Source organism: Chroicocephalus ridibundus, chromosome 8 (assembly GCF_963924245.1).
Source record: "Chroicocephalus ridibundus chromosome 8, bChrRid1.1, whole genome shotgun sequence".
In the NCBI taxonomy this organism is placed as follows: Eukaryota; Metazoa; Chordata; class Aves; order Charadriiformes; family Laridae; genus Chroicocephalus; species Chroicocephalus ridibundus.
Genome location: NC_086291.1, coordinates 30,996,985 through 31,020,705, shown reverse-complemented (window position 1 = coordinate 31,020,705; position 23,721 = coordinate 30,996,985). Strand labels below are relative to the sequence as shown.

Below are 23,721 nucleotides of genomic sequence, written 5' to 3'. Positions count from 1 at the left end.
TTTATTTTGGGCAGGTTCTGGGAACAGTTTGCAGCTCTTTCCCTATTTCTCGATGTGCCTACGTGGTAAATTATCTGTAATCATTAGCAAGTGGGCTGTTTCCTCCTTCAGACACAATTAGTGGGCAGGGTCCGGAAAAAATCTTCCTCAGTCTCATTTCCTTCACAGGATGCACTTGAGATGCCAGTACTGCCTGGGAGGAGGCAGGGCGCAGCGCTGCCCGGGAGCGATTTTCCCCATTCCCCGGGGTACGAGTATCCCCACCTCTGTCAATCCCCAGGGATTGCCCTGGCGAGGGCAGGGGGGCAGGTGAAATCCCAGCCTGCAGCTCGGTGAGGCTGAATGAGACCCCCACCAGCACCGATTTTCAGTGCGGTGACACGGGGCATTGTCACTGCCAGCCGGGGAGAGGGCTTTGTGGGGCAGCAGCTCTTCGGAGGGCTGAAGGACTAAGTGAAGGGGAGCTTTGGATTTGCACCCGGAAAAGCTGGAATAAATCAAAGCAATTAAAGTGCAAATGAAGCTTTAAGCAATGCGGCATCCTAACTACCTGGGAAGCACGTTGTGTATGCTTTCGCCTCGCTCGCTCCCTCTTTTATTTATAGACAGAGTTCAAATCGCTTAAATAATTTAAACTAATTTGCCAGGTAGAGCCGGGGTTTGGGAAACACCCGCTGGCATTAATGAGGCTGTGTTTTGACAGTGGCTCCACAAGCCCTCTAGGCTTGCCTGTGCCCGCTTGCTCTCTCACAGACTCACAGAATGGCGGGGGTTGGAAGGGACCTCTGGAGATCACCCAGTCCAACCCCCTGCCAGAGCAGGGTCACCCAGAGCAGGTGGCACAGGAACGCGTCCAGGCGGGTTTGGAATGCCTCCAGAGACGGAGACTCCAGCACCTCTCTGGGCAGCCTGTGCCAGGGCTCTGCCACCCTCAGAGGAAAGAAGTTCCTCCTCACATTGAGATGGAGCTCCCTGTGGTCAAGTTTGTGCCCGTTACCCCTTGTCCTGTCGCTGGGCACCACTGAGAAGAGCCTGGCCCCATCCTCCTGACACCCACCCTTTCAGTATTGATAAGCATTGATAAGATCCCCCCTCAGTCGTCTTTTTTCCAGACTGAAAAGACCCAAATCCCTCAGTCTTTCTTCATGAGAGAGTTGTTCCAGTCCCCTCATCATCTTGGTAGCCCTTTGCTGTCCCCTCTCCATCAGTTCCCTGTCCTTCTTGAACTGGGGAGCCCAGAACTGGACCCAGCACTCCAGATGTGGCCTCACAGGGCAGAGTAGAGGGGGAGGATGACCTCCCTCCACCTGCTGGCCATATTCTTCTTGATGCACCCCAGGAGACCATTGCCCTTCTTGGCCACAAGGGCACATTGCTGGCTCATGGGCATCCTGTTGTCCACCTGGGAGATGGGGTTTGCGTGGGTGCGCAGGGTGCTGGCAGCTCCCTGCACCCACATGGCGCTTGGATGCGGTGCCTGGTGCTATCCCAGGTGATGCTGGGCTCAAGCAGCAAGCGGAGGCGGGAGAGGATGCAGGAGGGCACTGCTGATGGGTGGCCGCGGGTTGCAGATGCTGGTAATGGCAGAGCAGGCGGTAATTAATCACACTGCAATGAGCCGCCAGCGTCACGGTGGAAAGCACAGTTTAATTTTCTTCCAAACTGCCTGGTGTAGCAAGGCTGTGACCGCACGTCCTCGGGTAACCACAGGTGCTTTATAGCAGCCGGCAGAGCTGGGAAAAACAGGTACAAGACCGCGAAATAACTCCACAGCCAGCACAGAGGCACCAGGGCAATAAGGGCAGGGGCTGGCTGCATCTCTGCCGCTTGTTTTCCCTTGGTGCCGGGGGAATTAGGACAGAGATGAGAGTGCGAACCCTGCACTTCAGTTGGGTCTGGACCCACCTGCAGGACCACTGAGCCTCTCCAGGAAATCACAGCCCCCCGCCCCCCCCATTCCCACTGCGGCCTCTCCCACCCTGCAGGAACACTGGGAAAGGCAACTGGGAAACGGGGTGTCCCCAGGGAAGCCCCGGTGATGGAGAGGGGACAGGGTGCTGCTGCGTGTCCCCGGGCCGTGCTGCCAGCCTTCACTGGTGTCTCGCCAGGTGACCACCAGCTGCTGCTGTGGGTGTCGTCGAGCGCGCTCGCCCGCCCCGGTGCAAGCCAGGGAGCTGTTTGCGTAGGATAGGGGGTGGAAGAGAATATGCGATTATGGATTGAATTTTATCCCAGTAAGGAGCCCCGTAGTTGCCAAGACCGAGGCATCGCTGCAATTTCTGCTGTGGGAGCCCTGGCACTGAGCGGGATGCGAAGGCTGCTAGATCCCTTCCCGTAGGAAGCCGCCAGCCCAGCTCGCTGGCATCCCTAACACCGTGAGCTCATTATGTTCAGGTGAGCTGCCTTTTATTTACAAGAATCCCTGCAGGACGAGGAATTTTGTGAATACTCGCCAAAACAAATATTTGCCTCAGATATGCTCTCGTGGCTATCTGATGCGCTCATTTTCTTGTTTATCCAGCGCATTTCTCAAGCGATTGCTGAAAGCACTGTCAAATGCAGTCATTTAAAAATTATGAATCAGGATTTCCCAGAGTAATGGGTGTTTAAAAACTACCTGCTTTTTTTTTAATAGTCCTCTGAGGAGAGTTTTACATCCCCCCCCTCCTTGGTAGGATGGTCACACATCACTCCAGCTGCCAGGCTCTGCTCCACGCATCGGCAGAGACCTCCCGGTTTCCATGTAACACCGGGGCTGCAAGAGGTGGGGAAAATACCAGCTATTGCACAGCTGGAAAATAAGAAGAAGAGCTTCCACTGCAGCAAACGCTTGGAAACTATTTGCAAAAGGCAAGAGAAGGGCTCACCCTGGGTAATATCAGATTTAACTCGAAAGAAAGCAGCGCTCGAACCCCGTGATTCAGCTCGGCCCCGCAATCCCCTTTCTCCGCTCTGAAAGGTCACCGTAACGAATGAACATGTTTATCAATCCCATCCCGAGCTGCTGCAAATTGTTCAGGGGCAGATGGGAGGGAAGAATCCACTGTTCGAGCATATTTATTTTTTTTTTCTGAAAACAACCTGCTGGGCACCGGTGGCGAAAGGCTTGTTTGCTGCTGTTGTAAATGCCGTGAATTAATATTGCCCGGTGCCCTGGGTATTCGCCAGGAGGCAGGGGAGGGTTTTTCTGGGTGTTTTCGTGTAGGGATGAGGGTAGCTTGGGCTGGGAGCCTTCCCCCAGCTTCCCAGACCACAAAGGGACATGATTTACCAGCGAGCTGCTTCCTAACCTTAACGTGCTGGGATGCACCCACCGCCCTTTAAATAACCGCTGTCTTTTGAAGGCGTAAATACTCAAGGGGGAAAGAAGAAAGCCCACCATTCTCTCCTGAAAGACCTAATTTATCTGGAATTATCCATCCTCGGCTGTAAATCCCCTGTAAAACTTGGCACGATTTTAAAAGCAGTTACAGCAATGACTGTATATTTTCATCCGAAACCTCAAGAAAGAACAAATTGAAGCGCTAAACGGCAGCTACAAGGCGTCACGGAGAGCTGAGAGCGGGGCTGCGGTGAGTGCCTTGCCTGGGGAGCACCATTTAGGGACACTCACGAATCCCCCCGGGCTCTTTGGCTTCTTTCTGAGCAATTCCCGCCTGAGAAATGATTTTAATGTGCCAGTTTTCTCAACTTTGCACGTGCGGGTCCCGGCGGGAGCAGCAGGTTTTAAGTCCCCTGCTAACATTTGCTGAGTGTCACGTCCTCGCCTGCCATGTCCTTTGGGAAGCAGGGCACAGGTACACGCGTCCCTGGTGTCTGTCTACTCGGGCACACGGCAGGGCTGGCTCTGACTCATCTGGCTTCCCACTTTTTCTTTGTTCTTCTCTCCCTGAAGCAGGAGAAAATCCAGCTTTTATTTAAATGAGGCCCCATAAACATAAGCAGCTGCAGTGTTCTTCCCCGTGCGAAGTAGGGCAGGTGTTTAATGGTTTCCTTTCCTAATTCCTTAGGCTTGGCTTCTTCCCTTCAGCCTCCACCCCCGCCTCACTCCCTGAAAGATGAGGGAGCCCAGGTTTGCGCGCGTCCTTGTTGAGCCAGCTGATGGGGAACAGAAGCGGTGCCAGCAAGTCCTGGCGCTGAGTCCCTCTGACAGCTCCCAGGGCTCTCATCGGGTCCTGGTCCCCCTTCTGCAAGCAGGGGTGTGCCCCAGCCCCAAGGGACGGGCAGCCAGGCTGCATGCACTGCAGGGGTTCAGCTCAGCCCTCCACATCCAGGTCTAGGCTCAGCCTAAGCCCGGCGGGATGGGGAAGGAGTGTTCCCCGACCCCAGCAGCCTGGCTGCATCACCCTGGAGATAGCATCCAGGGTGGATGTTGGAGGTCATTCTTCTGCTCTACTCTGCTCTGGTGAGGCCGCATCTGGAGTACTGTGTCCAGTTCTGGGCTCCCCGGTTCAAGAAGGACAGGGAACTGCTGGAGAGGGGACAGCAAAGGGCTACCAAGATGACGAGGGAACTGGAACATCTCTCTTATGAAGAAAGGCTGAGGGATTTGGGTCTCTTCAGTCTGGAGAAAAGACGACTGAGGGGGGATCTTATCAACGCTTATCAATACTGAAAGGGTGGGTGTCAGGAGGATGGGGCCAGGCTCTTCTCAGTGGTGCCCAGGGACAGGACAAGGGGTAACGGGCACAAACTTGACCATAGGAAGTTCCATCTCAACATGAGGAGGAACTTCTTTCCTTTGAGGGTGGCAGAGCCCTGGCACAGGCTGCCCAGAGAGGTGGTGGAGTCTCCGCCTCTGGAGACATTCCAAACCCGCCTGGACGCGTTCCTGTGCCACCTGCTCTGGGTGACCCTGCTCTGGCAGGGGCTTGGATGAGATGATCTCCAGAGGTCCCTTCCAACCCCCACTGTTCTGTGATTTTGTGGATAACATACAGATAATATCTACAGGGTGGTCTTTTCCACCGCAGCAGGGTGGTGGGTGCCCTGGCAGTGGGACAGTACCTGGCGGGAGCCCAGCTCTTGCTGCAGTGTGGTGGGAGCTGAGGGGGGCTGTCGTTCTTGCCATCCCATGGCTGGCGTGTGGAGGGACCCTAACGCTCATCCTCTGCTTTCTTTACAGGGATGGAGGGATGCGGGTACAGCTGGGAGCGGCAGGAGCATGGCACAGCCCCACAGGGATAGGTGTGAAGGTGGTTCCTTGTGAGGACACAGCGGGACCCCTCCAGACCCCGGAGGAGCGTGGGGTCTCACTAGGAAGAGCAGAGCTCCCCTTCCTACCCTGCCGGCCAGGCCTGCCTCTGCGTTTCCAGAGATCTGTACCAGGATTTGGGGCTTGGAACCCGGAGGTGCATTAGTGCTGTAGGATCGCTGGAAAAGCCTGTCAATGATGGGGAACCCACCACGGAGGAGGGACGTCCCTCCAGGAGGCCCTGCACCTCTGTGAGCCCTGGCTGCTGGTGGCGGAGGGTGGCTGGGGCTGGGGACAGAGCTGCAGTCCTTGCAGGGCACGGCCACTGAACGGCGAAGACCTGGGGACAGGGTCTGCAGGGACAGCCTGGAGCCCCGGGAGAGTGGGGCTGCCAGCTGAGCCGCTGCTCCTCCAGGGACCTCTTCCTGGGGCTGGGGGACAGAGCAGCCCTTGGTCCCTGGGCTCACTGCGGATGCCACCCTGTGCCCCACCGGTGGGACGGCTGCCCTAGCGCCAGCGCAGAAGGAGGACTGCTCATCTCACCATGGTGCTGCCGCCGCCTGACAAGCGCCATGTCTGTCTGACCACCATCGTCATCATGACCAGCATGGCCTTCATGGATGCCTACCTGGTGGAGCAGAACCAGGGGCCCCGCAAGATCGGTGTCTGCATCATCGTCCTGGTGGGGGACATCTGCTTCCTCATTGTGCTGCGCTACGTGGCGGTGTGGGTGGGTGCGGAGGTGAAGACAGCCAAGAGGGGCTACGCCATGATCCTGTGGTTCCTCTACATCTTTGTGCTGGAAATCAAGCTGTATTTCATCTTTCAGAATTACAAAGCGGACAAAAAGAACCTGGAGACAGTGGCCAGGAAAGCCCTGACCCTGCTCCTCTCCATCTGCGTGCCGGGGCTCTACCTGGTGCTGGTGGCCTTGGACAGCATGGAGTACATACGGACCTTTCGTAAGAAAGAGGACTTGCGGGGACGCCTCTTCTGGGTGGCCCTCGACCTGCTGGATATCTTGGACATCCAGGCCAACCTGTGGGAGCCACACAGGACTGGCCTGCCCATCTGGGCAGAGGGGCTCATGTTCTTCTACTGCTACATACTCCTCCTGATCCTGCCTTGCGTGTCCCTCAGTGAGATCAGCATGCAAGGGGAGCACATTGCCCCACAGAAAATGATGCTCTACCCTGTCCTCAGCCTGGTCACCATTAACATCGTCACCATCTTCATCCGGGCCATCAACATGGTCTTGTTCCAGGACAGCAGGGTCTCCACCATCTTTATTGGCAAGAACATCATCGCGATAGCTACCAAGGCGTGCACCTTCCTTGAGTACAAGCGGCAGGTGAAGGAGTTCCCCCAGAACGCCATTGCCCTGGAGCTCCAGCAGAACTCCCTCTCCCACAATCAGACCATCCACAGCGTACAGGGCATCCCCCACGAGCCATCGCCCACCAGCGAGATCCTCGACACATGAGGGTTCACCCCCAGCCGAGCGTTGGTTCAGACAGTCCCGTGCCGAGCAGAGGAGGGATGCTGCGCTCTTGCTGCGTGGGGCGAGCGCAACGGACAAATCCCAGCAGCGAGGGCTCTTCTAGGCACAAAACACCAACCATGTTTTAATTGAGCTATGGAGTGTCCCCTAGATATCTTCATCTCAGGTATAACCCTAGGAGTCCTCCAGACAAACCAAATGAACTTGCGAAGGACCTGAACCAGCTAACACCCCCCCCCGCCGCCAACTACTCCCCTCCCCAGCAAAGACCACTGAGGTTGCAATGTCCCTTTTAACTCCTCGAGCACCGCACCTTTACTCCAAGCCTGGAACGAAGATTTTGTTACCGGAGACCTTTTTATGGAGTGGGGACAGGGGCATAGGTGTAGGGGTTGGGGGGGGGCGGGGGGAGGGTGGGATGTTTGAAGCAGTAAACCCTGTGATCGTAGATGTCTCTTATCTCCAGTGGTTGTGTTTACAGTTTCCTATTTATAACGGCTCCCGGGCTGCACCGGAGGCCGGTGTCCTTGCGGTCAGCGGTGGGTGAGAGCAGCAAGCCCTGTGGCGGGGAGCGGGGCCGGCATGGTCCCCCCACCCCAGGAGGAGGAGGACTGTGCCTCGACCAGCGCACTATGCCAACTCTGCTGGGAGCAATATTTGATGAGCTAAAACTAACCCGATGCCGGTGTTTTACGCATTTCATTCGCTCCAAACAACTCAGCACAATATTTCTATTTTTAGGAGGGTCTCTCCCTGTCTGTCTCCCCACCGTTGCAAGCCTCCCTGCCTGCAGCGGCCCCCCCGGCACTGCTGCAGGCAGGCACAGGCCCCCAGGAGGGCTTAAGTAATAAGGATGGCGACGATGCATTTCACTCCGGCATCGAGCGTTTATAAAGAGGGCTGCTTTCCACAGCTACTATATTTTTAAAATAAAAGATTTCGGAAAAAAATAAATATATATAAAAAATCCCAACCCAAAAAATAAAGAGCCAGGAAGGATGTGCTGCCCCGGGCAGGGGGGGCGGGCTCAGGGCTGGGCATGGGTCTCCTCCGCCAATGTAGGTGGTGGCGAGGGGCTTGGCTGGCCGTGGGCAGCAGGGTGGGAGACGAGGGCCAGCTGGACAATAAAAGCCCCATGAGAGCAATGGCTTCTGGTGGTCTGTTTTCTGGAGGGGGGCAGCTTGGGGAGCAGCTCCTGTATGGTCCGAATCATTTGTCTCCTCCTATGTCCACCTCCCTAGAAGTCCGTCCCGAGGCGCTGTGCCCTTTACTCATCGAGCGGTGGGCGCAGAAAGCAAATACATCATTTTTCCAGCTGAAATGCTGCCCCAGGGGTTGGGCACCTCTCAGCTGCCTTCACCTGGCAGGAGGCACAAGGGAGAAAAGCAGAAAAGCTGCATCTCAAACATCCTGAAATAGGGCATCTTTTGCATTTTCTAAACCAAACATTTCATTTTGAGGAGATAGAATAAAATGCCTGATGCCGCTTACATTTCTCTTCCACCTTTTCCTCCTGGCTCCGCTTACCAAATTTGACCTAAATCCGCAAATCATTTTAGTCTCCCATCTTTTCAGCCCATCATGATCTGTCCAAAGCATTCCACTCAGTGCCGAGCCAGCCTTCCAAATTTAGGAGCGGCCCATTGTCACAGCCCTGCCAAACTCTCCTTGCCCCCGCTGTCACCCAGGGATGACTTTGGGTGGGGGTGGGAGGGGGGGCCGGGTAGGGGGATGGTTCTCTACCAGGAATAAATCCGCTGAGAAACACAGTATCTTTGCCAACAAAAGTGAGTTTGCACTAGATTTTGCCAACTGGAAAAGTTTCTTCCTCCTTTCCCCTCAGAGAACGGGAGAGGAAGAGGGCAGGTGATTTAGAAGGTATTAGCAGAAATTATAATTAAATTGCTAAATTGTTCTGGAATACCTATGGAATTACATATTACATCTCTACTGGTCCCATTAAAATACATGCGATTAACATCAGTACGATTAACTCCCAAGTATCTAATAATGTTCTGCCGCTCTTTCAGGTAATTAATTTATGAGCCTTTGTTTTACAGCTCTTCCCCAGAAGGGAGCCGAGGGAAACCTGCAGGTGCGGGAAGCGCGGTGCGGGGCTGGGATGCGCCAGACCCCAGCATCAGGCTCCATCTCCACAGGGGTATTTTATCCTGGGGATAAAATAAATTCCCCAGGTCTTACTCTGATGGGTTGTTTTGTGTACTTTTTGTTCTCTCTCAGCCTGCTGCCCAGCTCTCCAGCCATGCCTTATATTGGAATGAGTTAATATTCTCTTGAGCCTTATCTGCTGCTAAGGTCGCCTGGGGGGATGGCTGTGCTCCCTGGATGGAGGGGAGGTCCCGGAGGTCTGGCTGTGCTCCCTGGATGGAGGGGAGGTCCCGGAGGTGATGCTCACCTGGCATGCGGTGCACTGCGTCGCTCCTGCACGGCACCTGAGCTCGCTGCTGCTCAAAGCCTGTTTTGTGGCAAAGGGAGGGAGGAGAGGCTTTTCTCGTCCTCTGCTGCTCAACATTCCCCAGGGGCTCTGTCTGCATCATGTTTCTCGCTCGGCAACACAACCCTTTCTTTTCAAAGCCACCTTGAAAGCAAGTGTTAGGAGCTGGCCCCTCCACCGCAGCTGCCGGAGGAAGGCTGGGAAGCAGGGGGAGAGGAGGAATAGCCGGGAAAGGCGGCTCAGCAAGTGTCTGAGCAGAGGGGAGAGACAGCACAGCAATGGGAGCACTGCAACTGTTCCTCACCCCGTGCTCGCTGAGGGCAGCGCAAGCTGCCGCATCCTCCCCAAAACCCAGCCCTGCCCAGCAGAGACAAGACCCCTGGAAGCCATGGGACCAGCAGGAGGGACAGCACAGTGGTCGTGGTGGCAGTGGCTGGGCAGGGTGACCAGCTCCCAGCCCGGCTGTTTGTTAGGGGAAGGTGATATTTAGCTGCGGGCAATGAGAACTAAAGGAAACAATTAAAACTAAATAGGCTGGAACAGAGCCATTTTTCAGCTCTCCGCTGAGAAGGTGTGTGGGCAAAAGGCTGCTCTGTGCAACATGAAGTTGTCCTGGCAAGCTATAGACTCCTACCTGCTGAAGCGACAGCAGCACGAAAATAATGCAGAAGAAGGGATGCAAATTCCCAGCCCTCCAGTGGAAAACCCACTCGCTGCCATTCGAAAGAGGGCCACGGGCACAAGGGAGCCTTCGGCAGGGAGAGGCTGGTGGTGCTTTGTGAGCCCAACTGGTGCTGTCCTACCAGTTACCGACTCGCTGGGCAGCACTGAGGTGAACACCTCCTCCCAAACCAAGCGACAGCCTCTGGAGGAGCCAGGTCCACCCTGTAGCTTGCAGGGGACACCAGAGCAATGGCACCTTCTGGAGATGCAAAACCCAAACCTCTCTTGAGCCTTCCTCTCAGGCTGGTCCTGAAGGGCAGCAAGTTGTCCCAGCTCTGGACATCCACAGACGATCTGTGATCACCCCCCAGGGCAGCGGGGGTGGGCTGACCGAACCTATCTACTTCCCAAGCGTTGCGGACCAGCAAAACAAGAGCTCACAAGTAAGCGAAGCAAAGCAAGCCATGCCAGGCTGTGGCGAAGCATCAAGCCCAGACAAATCCATCTGGGTCCTGTCCCCCTGCCAAACATTTGGATGGAGAGGCAGCGATGGGCTGGAGCTGCTGCCCACCTGACACTGCAAGAAGAGCCTGGGCCCCAGCTCTTGCATCCCAACAGCCTCATGGTACCTGAGGTACCTCCACCCTTCTCGCCACCTCAAGCTGAATTTTACCCTCCTAGGAGCTCGCATCCAGCGAGCAGCAGCATGGTAACCCGGGCTCCGGCATGCTCTGCCACCAAGGGCGTCAGGAAGGCGAGTGGGGTGCGAGCTGTAGCTTTTTTTTTTTCCCCCCCAGAGTCCTGGCAGCTCTTACGTGTCCTGCTTGTCCTCTAATGGTCTCCTTTTGGCAGGTGAAAATGTCTGATGCTGCAGCGGCTGTGCACGGCTGGGAGGAGGGCAGCTGGTATCAGGCATCGACCCGAAAGCATCTTGCAGTCCTGCAGCCAGATTCTCCGCACGATGATGCCTTTCAGGGTCCGAAAGTGTTTGGGCGAGTTTGGGAGAAGACAGACACCCACCTGGGTGTCCCTGTGGTGGGAGACTTTGCAAACCAAGAGCAGGGGACGGGTTGCTCTCCCAACCCAGCATCTGCCTCTTTTTCCTGGGTACCCAAGAGCATCACATCCTAAAGTAACTCCAGGAAGGCGCCGGGGGCAGATGCCACGGTGGGCTGCAGGGAGATGCTGTCCCGCAGACAGTGTCCTCCCCGTATGGCGGTGAGGGATCGAGGCTGTCAGGTCCTATTTAACCAAGCAGGGTAAAATGACTCTCTGTTCCCTCCTTTGCAAAACCTGTACACCCTCCCCACGGGGTGCCGTGCATCCCGGTGCCACCCAGCACAGCCCCGTGCCATCACAATGCCGTATGCAAACACATAAATTTTTTTGTTTGTTTGTTTTCTTTTGTTCAACCTGGGTTGATTCGTTGAGCAGAAGGAGACTGGATCGTCATGCCAATAACTATTTTCCTCTCGCCTGCCCCAGATTCACAGCATTTCTTTAGCTCAGGCCAACGCTGCGATAATTACAACGATGGAGAGATGTCCAGAGCACCGTAACAGCAATTCCCCTCCACCTAAATTCCTCCTGCCCAGGCTCTGTGGCAAAAGTCCGAGTTTCTTATTAATTTAATCCTAACTTTGAGTGCCCTGGATTTTTCAGCTGTGTCTGTCTTTTAGGTCTGGCATCCTTGAGGGATAATATCTGTTTGAGGGATAATATCAGGCTTCCTCGTTTAATTTCACCCTAATAAAGATTTTATGTGGTTTTGACATGTTCAGTGTCTCAAATGTATTGACACGACAGCCTGAAGAAACATTATGACCATAATGGCTCAGGAAAGCATTAAAAAGACCCTGGCAAGGTGTATTGATTGCCCTCTTTTACAGTTGCTTGAAGACAAAGACCAGTCAAAGGGAAGAGTGAGTCCTGCAGTTCATTTTTATGTGAGCTTCCCTGATGTTACAGCATTTCACGTGTGCTAAAGACATTTGCAAACATACCTCTGCAAGTTCTTCGTCAGGATGTGAAGAAGCGGCGATCCTTTTGCTGGGATGCTGTAAAGAGGGGGATTTTGAAGGAGCAACACTGCAGGTAGCAGAAAAGTCACCTCCAAGGAATAAATAAGTGAAGAAGATGCCCAGATCCTTCTCACTGGTGTATCCCAGTGGAAAAGGCCTCAGGCTGCCCATGGCTTATGGGGGACTCCCTGTACCATGCCGAGGGAAATGGTAAGTCTTCTGAAATCTGTCCTTACAGCTGCAGGCTTCCCCATCCACTCTTCCCAGCTAATGTACCTTCAACATCTGTGTTAAATGCCAAAGCCATTATGGGCACAGTACAGAGTGCAACAGAGAGAAAAATTAGTAGAATGGTCCATGGGCATGGGTGCTTGAGATGGGAGAGGAGCATAATTAGCACCTCATGGCCAGTATTTGCATACAGAGACCCCTCTGCAGCCAGCTGCCCAATTGCTAATGGAAGGATTTTTTGAAAAGACAATTTACTAATTGCCACCTCCAACTAATTTTCCTCCAACCCAGTCACCATCAATGGTGACTTCTGTTCAGAGGAGCCATGCACCAAGGAAGAAAATGGTCTGCAGCAAAACAGCATCCTCTCTAATGGTACAGCCATGCTTTATTTTGTCAGGCTGCGCTGGCGCGGGCTCTTCCCAGCCTGAGTGTGCAGGAGTCAGTCATGGGCTCCTGCCTGGGTTTTGGGTAGGGGGTTGTCCCAAAAAGCTGGGCAACAAGACATATGCAATGAGGGGACTGGCTGAGCTGAACCTCCATCCTTCACCCTTAAAGCATAACATGGCAAAAGAGATGTTACCGTGAAACCAGACCGACGTTTCGGGCCATGAGTCAGCAGACATGAGGTCTGCAGGGCACTGTAGCCACAAACCCATTTCCTAGTGCCGTTACATTGCCTTAGCTGAGTGATCACCCTTGCCTTGGTCTCCAGGGCTCCCTCGCTTCTCCAGATCTGCCGTGAAATAATAACCTGTGGCTGACGGGGCTGAGGATGCCGAGAAGCAGAACATGGGGCCTTGAGCATGCCAGGCACATCCTCCCACACCCCGGGTGGCCCATGCCAGCAGGCTTCTAACAACCCGGCATCCCAGCTCCCAGGGCTTTGCGCACAAAGCCTGCTCTGCCCAGCAGAATAAATACCTCCAGCAGAAAAAGGCACTGTTTCCCCCTTTTTTTTTTGCGCTACTGCCAGGGAGAACTTAGTATTCAAAAACTGTTTTGAGATGTTTCACTTCACAGCTGGTGAATGAACTCAGAGAACTCAATAAACCTCTTTGTAAGAAATTATCTCTCATTAATCTCTCTGGTGAGGCTGGCACCTGGAATAGCATAAATCTTTACCTGCAGATACTAGGAGACAGGGGAATGGGCCATAGGCAGTAAGCGTGTTATACTGGGAGAGTCCCAGACACCAAATAAAGCATAAATCCTCATAAAATTTTCCTCCTGGGAAGAAGACATCAGCACCTGGAGGAGATGGATCCTTGGTGGAAGGACTTCCAGTGGGATAGGGTAGCACAAGAGCCTCCAGCAATCTGCAGGCGTTCTGGGGGAAACCTCCACCTCCTTTCCATCAGACATTTCAGGACATGTCCAAAAGTTGTCCAAATGGTGCTGCTTGCTCAGGAACAAACTGCTCCACGAGTACTGCCAGCTCAAAGACCATCTGTTTTGGAGACCGTGTGGTTTCTGCACAATAAGCTGGGCTGGCTGCGCTGGAGCACACCGTGCACCTCCGTCGCGTACAATCACACTCCTACAAGCCTCACAGCTACCAAACCCACCTCCCCGAGGCAGGACACCTCTGAAAAACGCTACGTTTGGAAAGGAGAAAGATGACTCCAGCAAGCCTTGAACAGCTCGCCATAGAAGTAGCATCCAGAGTTTTCTCCCTCGCAGGGGATTTTGAAGTTTATTTCGGTGTCCTTTGCTTTGGTGCAACAGATGGCTGTGAGACATGGTGGCCCAGAATATTAATGCTTCCCTCCTGCATCCGTGTCCTCAGAGCAATTGGCATCTCCATGCTCTCGCCGAGCATCATGAAGCCTCATCTCCTGTCTCAGTGCTGTACTCTTCCCACGTCAGCTAGGAATTAAAATGTCAGGCTCTGTTGGCAGTGGCTCCCTCGGGGATGGGGCATCTTGCATCAGGAAAGCTGGAGGGCAGAGGCCGGGGCTGAGAAGCAGGGACATGGTGATGGCAGAGGTATTGGCCACTTTGCTCAAAATAGAAACAAATGAAAAAATAAAAAGGCAGTGAAGCAGATCTCTTCTGCGACCATAACCACCACACTGCACTGGAAAAAGTACTCGGCCCATATTTTAAGAATGGTCTTTTATTGATGCCTAATGTCCCATGACCAGTGTCCAACGAGGAGCAATTAAGCATTTGCTTAGATAAAATGTATGTCTTCAAGCCATAACTGGGTAAAAGATCTTCCACCATATGTCAATATAGGGTTTTGTACCATGGAAATAAAAACCGCTCTGCTCCAGCATAAAGGCTGCCGTCTCCCTGTTCCACCACGTCGGCAGCAGCTCGCTGTGTGCCAGGGCTACGAAACATTGCGTGGCTCCACTTCCCAGCTCGCTGGTAACCAGAGCCAAGCTCTGCCTGCCGTGGTCCTTCAGACATCTCGGGCTGACAGGCTGTGGCAAAGGACTGTAAGTCATTCAGAAAGGATAAAATTATATAGCTCCGAATTTTAGTAATACGAGCCCCAGCAATCACACAGATAAATTTAACTGTGGCCACTTAGAGACCTGCTGGTTGAACTGTAATATTTGATGAGGCTGCTGAATAATGTGCCAGTCTTTCTCACACCCAGGGAGGCCTGTAAAACCATCAGGATGGAGACCGGCGTTTCAGCCCTCTCCAGCTCTGAGTAGGAAGGAGATGGCACTATGCTAAAAAAAAAAAAAAAAAGAAAAAACCCAAAAACTGAAAGAGGGGAGATTTAGATTAGATATTAGGATGAAATTCTTTCCTGTGAGGGTGGTGAGGCACTGGAACAGGTTGCCCAGAGAAGCTGTGGCTGCCCCATCCCTGGAGGTGTTCAAGGCCAGGCTGGATGGGGCTTTGAGCAGCCTGGTCTGGTGGGAGGTGGGGTTGGAGGTCTAGGGCAGGGGGGTTGGAACTAGATGATCTTTAAGGTCCCTTCCAATCCAAACCATTCTATGATTCTATACTGCCCATGAAACATGGATGACATCTTACACCACACACGCAACGCTGTCAACAGGCCAGGCATTTTCTGCTGGGAACACGATGCCACCAGCTCAGTGGTACCCTGCAATCCCTGCCACCCACGCTTTGGGCTGTTGGGACTTCTGAGCATCGCTTCCCGTTGCTGGCTGTGCCCTGTGAGATCCTCTCTCTGCCTCCCCACACCTCTACCAGGCACTTTTCCGGGGCTCTGCCTGATGGAGTTCTTCCTTTAATCATTTTCCTTAAAAGTAGGAAATTACATCCATACTATTATGTGCAAAGAAGATGAGTGCTGCGGGCTTCAGGATTTAAAAGGCGGCAAGCGCTCATAGCAACTGTGCGTGTACCATCCTAACACAGGCACCGTAAATGCTCTTTGATTTTCATTTTAGCAAGAGCAGTGTCATGTTCAGGGCACATGGACTTGCAAGGGAAGTGATGTCCTTTAACAGCCATCTCTGTTCTGCTTCCCCAGGTTCCTGTGGGATGCTGGAAAGGTTACCAATGCCCACAGTAGTGGTGCTGGGAATACCTTGGCTGCAGCAGGTCTCCTTGCCTACAAACCCAACCTTTCCAAAGCAACCTGGGCATTTGCTTCTGTCGGGATCAAGCTTACAACAGGTTTCGCCTTCATTCTCTTTTTCCCCAAACAACCCTCTGCAAAACCATCCAATGACCCATTTCAGATTTCCAGTCTGTCCCTGGAAGAAATCCTGCCCCCAGCCTGTTTAAGCCACGATGCCCATTCTAGCACTCCTTTACTGGTCCAAGCAGCTCGCCATACCCATCTCCTCCAACCCAGACCCTTCCAGGGCACGTTCCCAGTGGCATGCCAGCCCCAGGAGGGGTGAGATGCACCTAGCACGGTTCTCAGGAGCACGGTAGCAAGCGTCGCATTTAATCTGCCGCAGCAGCAGGTGGGATTTAGCAAAGGATCTATCTGTAATTGACAGTGCCTAAAGAACTTTTAAATACGTCCTTTAACTGGTTGCTGAAGGACTTGTACTCTTTTAATGAGCATCTCAGGAAAGAAGAGCTCTCTGTAGAGCATTAGCGTTGAGAACCAAAAGCAATTTTGCCAACACACAATATCAAGTTTGATTGACAAGGCCAATGCCCATGAACCATGCTGATTGACATTAATTAGTCTGCCAGCCTTTAATTGCTTCTGATCATGTCCTACATCACTCTGATTAAAAGACAATTAGTCCCATGCAAAAAAAGAAAATAAAAATCAGCACAGCAGGGGGCGGCTTGAGGTGGTCTCAACCGGGGCATGGGATTTCATGCTCGATGCCTTTGCTCATGGAGCATAGATAGATCATTTCAAAGGGACACCACAGAGCAGGGTCAGGCAGGGAAGAAGCTTTTCAGCCTAATAGTTACAATGAACCTCTCCTTCTTAGGGTATTTTTTTTTTTCTTCAGAGGAACCCAAATCGTAGAAGAAGAAGAGAGCAGCTAGCCAGGCAAGGCGAAGCCATGCCAGCAGCCAGAGCTGCAGGGTTTTATGGAGCAGCAGGAGCAGGGATGCAGGCAGGACCAGCCAAGCAGCCAGCAGGATGCAGGCAACACTGCCCCTTGTCCCCCACAACCATGCACCGTCACAACCCCCATTCTGAGGCTGGGCCAGGTCTCTTGCTGCAGAAAGACAGTAACTCACCCGGCAGAGAAACTTTCCTTTCACCCCATCTGATCCCTCCAGGAATCCAGGTCCCTGCAGCCACCAAGCAGATGCATAGCCACCATGCCAGTTTCTGACCTTTATAAGTGCTGATGAGCTGGGGAGTGGACAATGAGGCACAGGGGAGGCTAATTATGGCACAGAGGAGGCTAATTGCTGCTCCCTGTGGCACAGAGGGTCAGCTCACCTGGGCCCAGTTTAATGGCCAGCTTTCCCAGCTGGAGCCAGCTGGCTGGCTGGATCTAGCTGAGATGTGCTCCAGCCCAGGGAAGTGCCACTGGCAGCCAGGACCAAGTTGTCTTTCTCTCTTCCCATCTCTCCTCCCTTTGCATTTGATGCTATTTGTGAATACACCCTGCTCTGCACCCTCTCTGCTGCACACAGGCAGGCTCCCTCTCCTCTCCCATCCCACCTCACCACTCAGCGTTTCAGGAACCTTGTGGGACCCGGGGAATGGCCTCTCCTGTCCTACTTCTCTCCCTCCCCTCAGAAGACTTTCAGGAAGCCTCCCCTTTTCACATCCCACAGAGGTGTGCTGCAGTGGGGTGGTCCCTGTGGGGGGTGCGGCTGGGGACAGAGCGGGTTTGTTCCTGGGGATAGCCTCAGCACGGGGCAAACACCGCTCCAGTCAGTGCTCACACACACTCCCTTTTCTCTCTGCTTCCCTTCTCCATCCCTCTTTGTTTCACCCGGCCCAGCCGCAGCAAGGGAGTCAGCAAGCTGGGGGGCAGCAGCCTGACAAGAGATGAAGTGTAATGCTGAAGAGCAGCCTCGGACAAGAATCAGGGGGTGAAAAAGTCCCAATGGATGAGTCTCTGGGGATGACAAGTCATCAGATCCTTGCAGAGCATGGAAATTTTGGGGGGTCATCACCTCTTCCCTTCCCTTCTTCTGATGCTGAGGAGCGATGTGAAATATGCAGTTCCCATGGCAGCCAGCAGCAGCTCCCAGACCAATAAAAGCCAGGATATGATCACACTCTATTAGTTTGATAATATCATTTATAGTTGACTTAGAACCGCGTCCCATCTAATTAAAAGGGAGCTGCTTGTGAAAAGCGCAAGAGCAGAAAAAGGCAGGGCAGCTCGTTGCCCTGAGCCCCGTGCCTGCGCAGCTGTCTTGTCGGTGAATGACTTTTTATTTCCCATTTCCCATTGGAGCTAATTTCATCCATCACCAGAACCAATGTGACTCATGCCCCCAGCGAGAGACCGATGCGATGCGAAAGGACCGAGACGGCGGGGAAAGCACCGCTCCCCAGAGTCAGTGTCATCTGGAGCTCCGCTTTTCCCTTAATTACATGGTTCTGTCTCCTGGGTGTTTCAAGGGATCATGTTTCTGCAAAGCCAGGGGAAAGCCGGCAGCGGAAACGCAGAATCCAGCCCAAATCCTCCTCCTCTTCCTCATTGCAAGGAGGAAAGCAGAGGGAAGCGGGGATGGTGCCGAGATGGCTTGAGAGCACTGGTTAAAAGGGTTCGGGCTGGAGGTACAGGAGAGGGCAGGGGTTCCTCAGAGATAAACATCTTCTTGGCAAACTCTCGATTTTTGTGGAAAACAAAACGATGTGTTTTCGCTTACAGCCAAAATGTCAGAATTCCCCCGAATCAGGAGAGGAAAGGGAGCAGTTTTGCGCACAAAGGGGTGAGAGCTGACCAGATCCTATTTTCTGCCTGGGCGGCTGCGTTCCCGAGGCTGCTCTCAGCCGCTGGAGCCATCTGGATGCTGCATTTGCTCCCTGAGCCATGCAGGTGCAGGCCAATGGACTCAGATACCGGTGGGTACACCAGCCCGTGGGCTGGTAAATAGCCTCCCATTCCCCCAGGCCGCCGTGGGTCTCCTCTTGTGTCCTGCTGGAGCTGGCAAGGAGCTCCACCTGGGCAGATGATGGTCTCTGGCATTTCACAGCAGGGCTCTGCAAAGCTTTGCCGGCCTGGAGCAATCCGTCTTCCCCACGAAGAAAGTCATCCTGGGCAGGGGAGTTGCTTCTTTCACAGGCAACTAATTGCCAGAGTCAGAGAGGTGCTGGAAAGCGTTTGGAGGTCATGCTGATGAAGAAAATGCAGACAGGCAGGTCCCTGGCATCTCATGGCCCCATGGAGCCGCAGCAGCTGCTGCGGCTGCTGCCTCGTCTTCCTCGCGAGGGGAAGAAGAAATGGCTCTGGAGCCTGCTTGGGTCCCCGGGCTCATCACCAGCACTCTGGGATGTTTGTACAACCGTGGGCATCACGAGGACTGCCAAGGGCGTGCAGGCTCCAGAGCTATTCAAGTGCTTTTGAAAGATGTGTCCTCTGTCCCTGAGCAAAGGCACCAAAAGTACGACCAGCCTGGAAGGATCCCGGAGCTGCTGCAGCAGCACTTCACCCCCGGGGATCTCCTGATGCTGCAGCACCAGGGAGGAGCTCCTCTCCCTGCTCCCACCTGCCAGCCGACCAGAAAATCACCCAGGCCCTGCTACAGCCGCCAGCATTTCCAGCACAGGCTGCTTTCCCGACCTGCCCCGCAGGGTTTGCGAAGGCCCTAGCAGCACTAATCACAGCTCTTCAAGATCGAGGGGATACGAGCTGTTGCTTTCCTTAAAGACTTGTTAACTGGAGCACTCTCCAAGGAGAGAGCTGCGCAGGATGCAGAGCGTGGAGCGTGGGGAGAGGGGCAGCTTTCGCAGGGCTGGGGCTCAGGGGTGCACAGGAGAGGGGTGTTCACAGCAGGGGGAGACAGCAAAAGCCCTCATCTAATGGTCAGGGGACCCATGCAGATCACGGCCACCGCAGACTGCGCGCAAGCCCTTCCTCCGCCACCTCCAGGCTGCCTCCTGGGGAAGGGTTTTTCTCTGATTTCTGGTGAATTATGAAGCGCACCATCCTGCTTTCCTTCAGGTTGATTCCCAGCATCTCATGGCATCGTCACCCGGCTGCTCCTGCTGCACCTACACATACAGGTGAGATTTTCTGGGCCATCAAAGCACGCAGGGCTGGCCAGCAGTCCTCATTTGCTGAGCGGAGACCTGCTTGCCTTTCAGAGCGTGATAATAGAGCTGTGAAATTTCAGCAGCTTTATTCTGCAGGCAGCCTCCAGCACGCTGCTGTTTTCAGGGAGGTTGCCAAGTTGTCTGTTCTCACACCACATTAGATGCGGTCACCACCGGCTCTCACCTCTCGCACGAGTGCCAGCACCTCCCAGACGGATGCAGGGTCCTGGGCTGCAAGCCCACGGTGCTCAGCCTCCAGGCTTCACAAAAACTATCTCCCCAGCACCCATTTTTTTGGGTGCTAGGTCTTAATCTCGCATGCTTTACATCCACCTGAAATTTACGGCCTGATGTGTGTCTCCCTGTCAGAAAGATGTTACCAGCAGCCCCTGGCTTGTCCTCCGCCAGGGAACTCGGGGACCAGCTGGCAGCACATCCCTCGGCACAGGGGTGCTGGCGTGGGAACCTTCCCCCCTACCTGGGCTGGCGCTTCTCCCCGTAAACGCATAGCCTCTACGTTGCGTTAAATTTTTTAATTTAACATTCCATCTAATCCACGTATATATTGAGCTCCAGGGCCATTTTCCATTGAAGCCATAGCCAGACTTCATCTCACAGCTACCAAATTCAGCCATTTATTCCCTCGATAAAACACCCCCCTTCCTGGGCTTTTAGCATCAGGAAGCAAAAACCTGAGCGGAGCCCCATCTCCTCCAAAGAAAGCTGTCTCCACGGGGCTGGCTGAACCCTCCGTGAGTCACACCTCGGACAGGCTGCAATTAGCAGGTAGGATGCTGTTCTCCACTGCCGCCTCCTCCCATCGGGCACTGACATGAGGAGCGCGGTCAATAATGGGAGGTGACGAGTTGTTTAGAGCTAAGACTCGGTCTCCGTGTTAACACACCCTGCCAGGATGAGGGAAAATTAAGCAAACTCCTGAAGCAGAAGCCGAATTAGCTCCAAATGGGTTTTCTTTCCAGCGTTGCCTAAGAGGTGTCAGTCACTTTTCAAATTATTTTCCCTAGCTGGGGATGATGAAGGGAGACGTCTGGGATAAAGGTGCCTTCTGCTGCCGTCACGCAGAGCTGCTGTGTGACAGCCTCTCCACCTGACAGGCCTGAAGAATCAGATCATTTCTCTGTAAAAGCAGCTTTCAGAGCAATGTCCCCAGGAGCTGGGGACGAGAGGCTGGCAAGGAGCAAGTAGCCGTGGCAGGACGAATGCCAGCGATGAGCAGAGCAGCTTGCAAGGCACATGAGACTGCCCTGGCTGGTGGTCTCTACACTTCAATGGCAAATTAATTCCAGTCTGTACACTTTAATGGAAAATGAATCCTGTCAAACCCTGCGCGTTGGGGGTTTTTTCCCCCATGTAGTTACAAGCTTGATTGATAAAAGTAAATGTGTTGGCATTACACGTAGGCACCTGCCACGGTATCACCCATCAGCCTGATTAATACACACGCGAGGTACAGATGTGTGCAGTTCAGAGGCTGAAAATTGGCTCACAGATAGATCTCAAAGTACCTGGAAATGGAAAGGCATCACCTGACAGTGGTAATTCTGGTGGCACCCCACAGGTACCAGTCTTCTGTTGTATTATTTTCTTATTGCGATGGTTTGAAATGAGCAGGAACACAATTTTAAATAATAAATGGGCAGCAGGGCAATCCCACTGAAGGCAGGAGGCAAAACTGCCCCATCCATGTTCATCCCCAGGGCTGGGAGCTGCTCTAAGAAACTCCAGGCTCATTCCGGGTGAGCCGCTGCCAGCAGCATCCACAGCTTCACAGGACGCCGCAGCAGGACGGGGAGCAGGTTGGGCTGTGCCACGGGACACTGCTCTTACCCTAAACCCCGTGTCCCTCCAGCCTTAGGGCTCTGATACAGCCCCTGCAATGCAAATCAAAGCAACCGCGTTAAAGGAGACAATGGCGGAGGAGAAAGGAGCCTTCGAAGGCAGCTGAGCACGGGGCCAAGGAGAATTTATCTTTTATCATTTTCTCCTGAAAGGGAGAAAATCCTGCCTACCGCACTGGGCTCTCCCTGCCCAAGGCACAAAGCAAGTCAGGGCAACCTCTGCCATGACCAGAGCAAGCAAAGCAGGAGAGCAAGAGATGTCTCCCAGGGCCAAGGACACTGAGGAGGGGTTCAAACCCATTAAAATAAGGGACCTCTGAGCTTCCCCCATGCCGGAGAGCACAGGCGTTAGGCAGCCGGGCTGCTCCTGCCCATTTTAGCTGTACCCAGGACAAGGGCTCCTGCCCACGGTGGGATGCTCCCTGCAGCAGATGCCCAGTGCATCACCCTGCCCTTCTGAAGTGGAGGCGGATTTCCACCCATCCCATCAGGAGGGGTTTCAGACCGTGGAGTTTTCCCCTGGGGTTTATCCCCGACAGCCAGGTTCATTGCTTTTGCTGCTAACGTCCTGCTTCTGCTCCCAGTCCTGCCTCCCTGGCTCCAGCGCCTGCGGTCTGCACCCATCCAGTGCTTGGACTTTATGGGCTGCTTCTAAGACGTCGTCTCCCTCTGCCATAGATATTTAATTCCTTCAAAAAACCCTCTCAGGTCAAAACTCAGATGTGAGACCGAAGACACCCAAGACAGCAGTCAAGATGCTTTTGAACCGACCTGCCCCAAGGAGCCTTCACCCTCATCAAATGGGGTGAATAAAATGAATGTATCAGCAATATTATTGCAAATGAACCTGTCTGCTTTGCCTTTCAGTATTTATGATGCTTTTTATTTGTGGATGTTTAAGAATATCAGCTTACGCTCACAAAATGTTGGTAGAAAGGAAATGCATCAAGTCTGCCTAAGAGCAGAAAATAGGGAAGGAATTTCCCTGCCATTTGGAAAAGCTCCTTTTATTATCTGTGTAATAGATGTACAGACTTCCAGCCTGCAGATAATTTGCGGAGGACAAGGTACTCTCGGCATGGGCAGAAACTCATCTAAAATAAACCTCTTTTGCCAGAAAAGTATTTAATTTGGATTTGGGTCAGGGTTTCAAGCTCATGCTAAGTGCCTTTGCAAATTGCACTCCATGCACACGGTACCGTCTTTCTGATGAGCACAATGAATGGGCCGTGAACGTCTGTATCTCGAGGGTTCAAAGGCATTTATAGCTTCCAACATTAAAAAAATTTCCTGATGATTTTTCAGCTGAAATGCACGGATTCCTTGTAAAAGCTTGATCTCTTGGAGCGCAAGGCCATACTGATAAGCCCTGCGTATTCTTTCTGAATGCTCACCATGCAAATTACGCCTGTGCATCCATGGGCCCACACCTGAAAACACAGCTGAGGATGATAATTGGTGGTGGCTTTACCGAGAAGGCAGCTCACAAGCTTAAAAGATGGAGAACGTGCAGTCTGATCATGTCCATCTTGGTGGAAAAACTGCTGGAAGCTGGTCTGTGTGCTAGGAGCTTGCTGGGCCAGCCTGGGCAGTCCCAGCCTAATTGCCCTGTGTGTGAAACCTGCGCTCCTCAAAAAGCTCTTGCTGTCCCTTGGCTGCAGAGCTGGTGTCTTCTGGATGAGAGAGACGAGCCGATGGACATGTCCACCACTGCAGCCACAAACAACCCGCGTTATGTCTGCTGTAATGCACTTACAACATGCAGGGTCACTTCTGAGAGAGTTGGGGTTGTTCAGCCTGGAGAAGAGAAGGCTCCGGGGAGACCTTAGAGCCCTTTCCTAAAGTATCTAAAGGGGCCTACAGGAAGGATGGGGAGGGACTCTGGATCAGGGAGTGTAGTGATAGGACGAGGGGTAATGGTTTTAAACTGAAAGAGGGGAGATTTAGATTGGATATCAGGAAGAAATTCTTTCCTGCAAGGGTGGTGAGGCACTGGAACAGGTTGCCCAGAGAAGCTGTGGCTGCCCCATCCCTGGAGGTGTTCAAGGCCAGGCTGGATGGGGCTTTGAGCAGCCTGGTCTGGTGGGAGGTGTCCCTGCCCAGGGCAGGGGGGTGGAACTGGGTGATCTTTAAGGTCCCTTCCAGCCCAAACCATTCT

At 53.4% G+C, this 23,721-nt stretch overlaps 1 protein-coding gene across 1 annotated transcript in view; it reads left to right on the top strand.

Annotated features, from left to right (window-relative positions):
* LOC134520084 (transmembrane protein 121) overlaps positions 1-8,381 on the top strand; it is a 38,593-nt gene extending 30,212 nt beyond the window's left edge. The window contains exon 2 of the mRNA XM_063345056.1: positions 5,126-8,381. Coding sequence (XP_063201126.1) covers positions 5,739-6,677 — 939 coding nt within the window. The 5' untranslated portion in view covers positions 5,126-5,738 and the 3' untranslated portion in view covers positions 6,678-8,381. The remainder of the gene's footprint in view (positions 1-5,125) is intronic.
* The last annotated feature ends 15,340 nt before the right edge of the window (positions 8,382-23,721 follow it).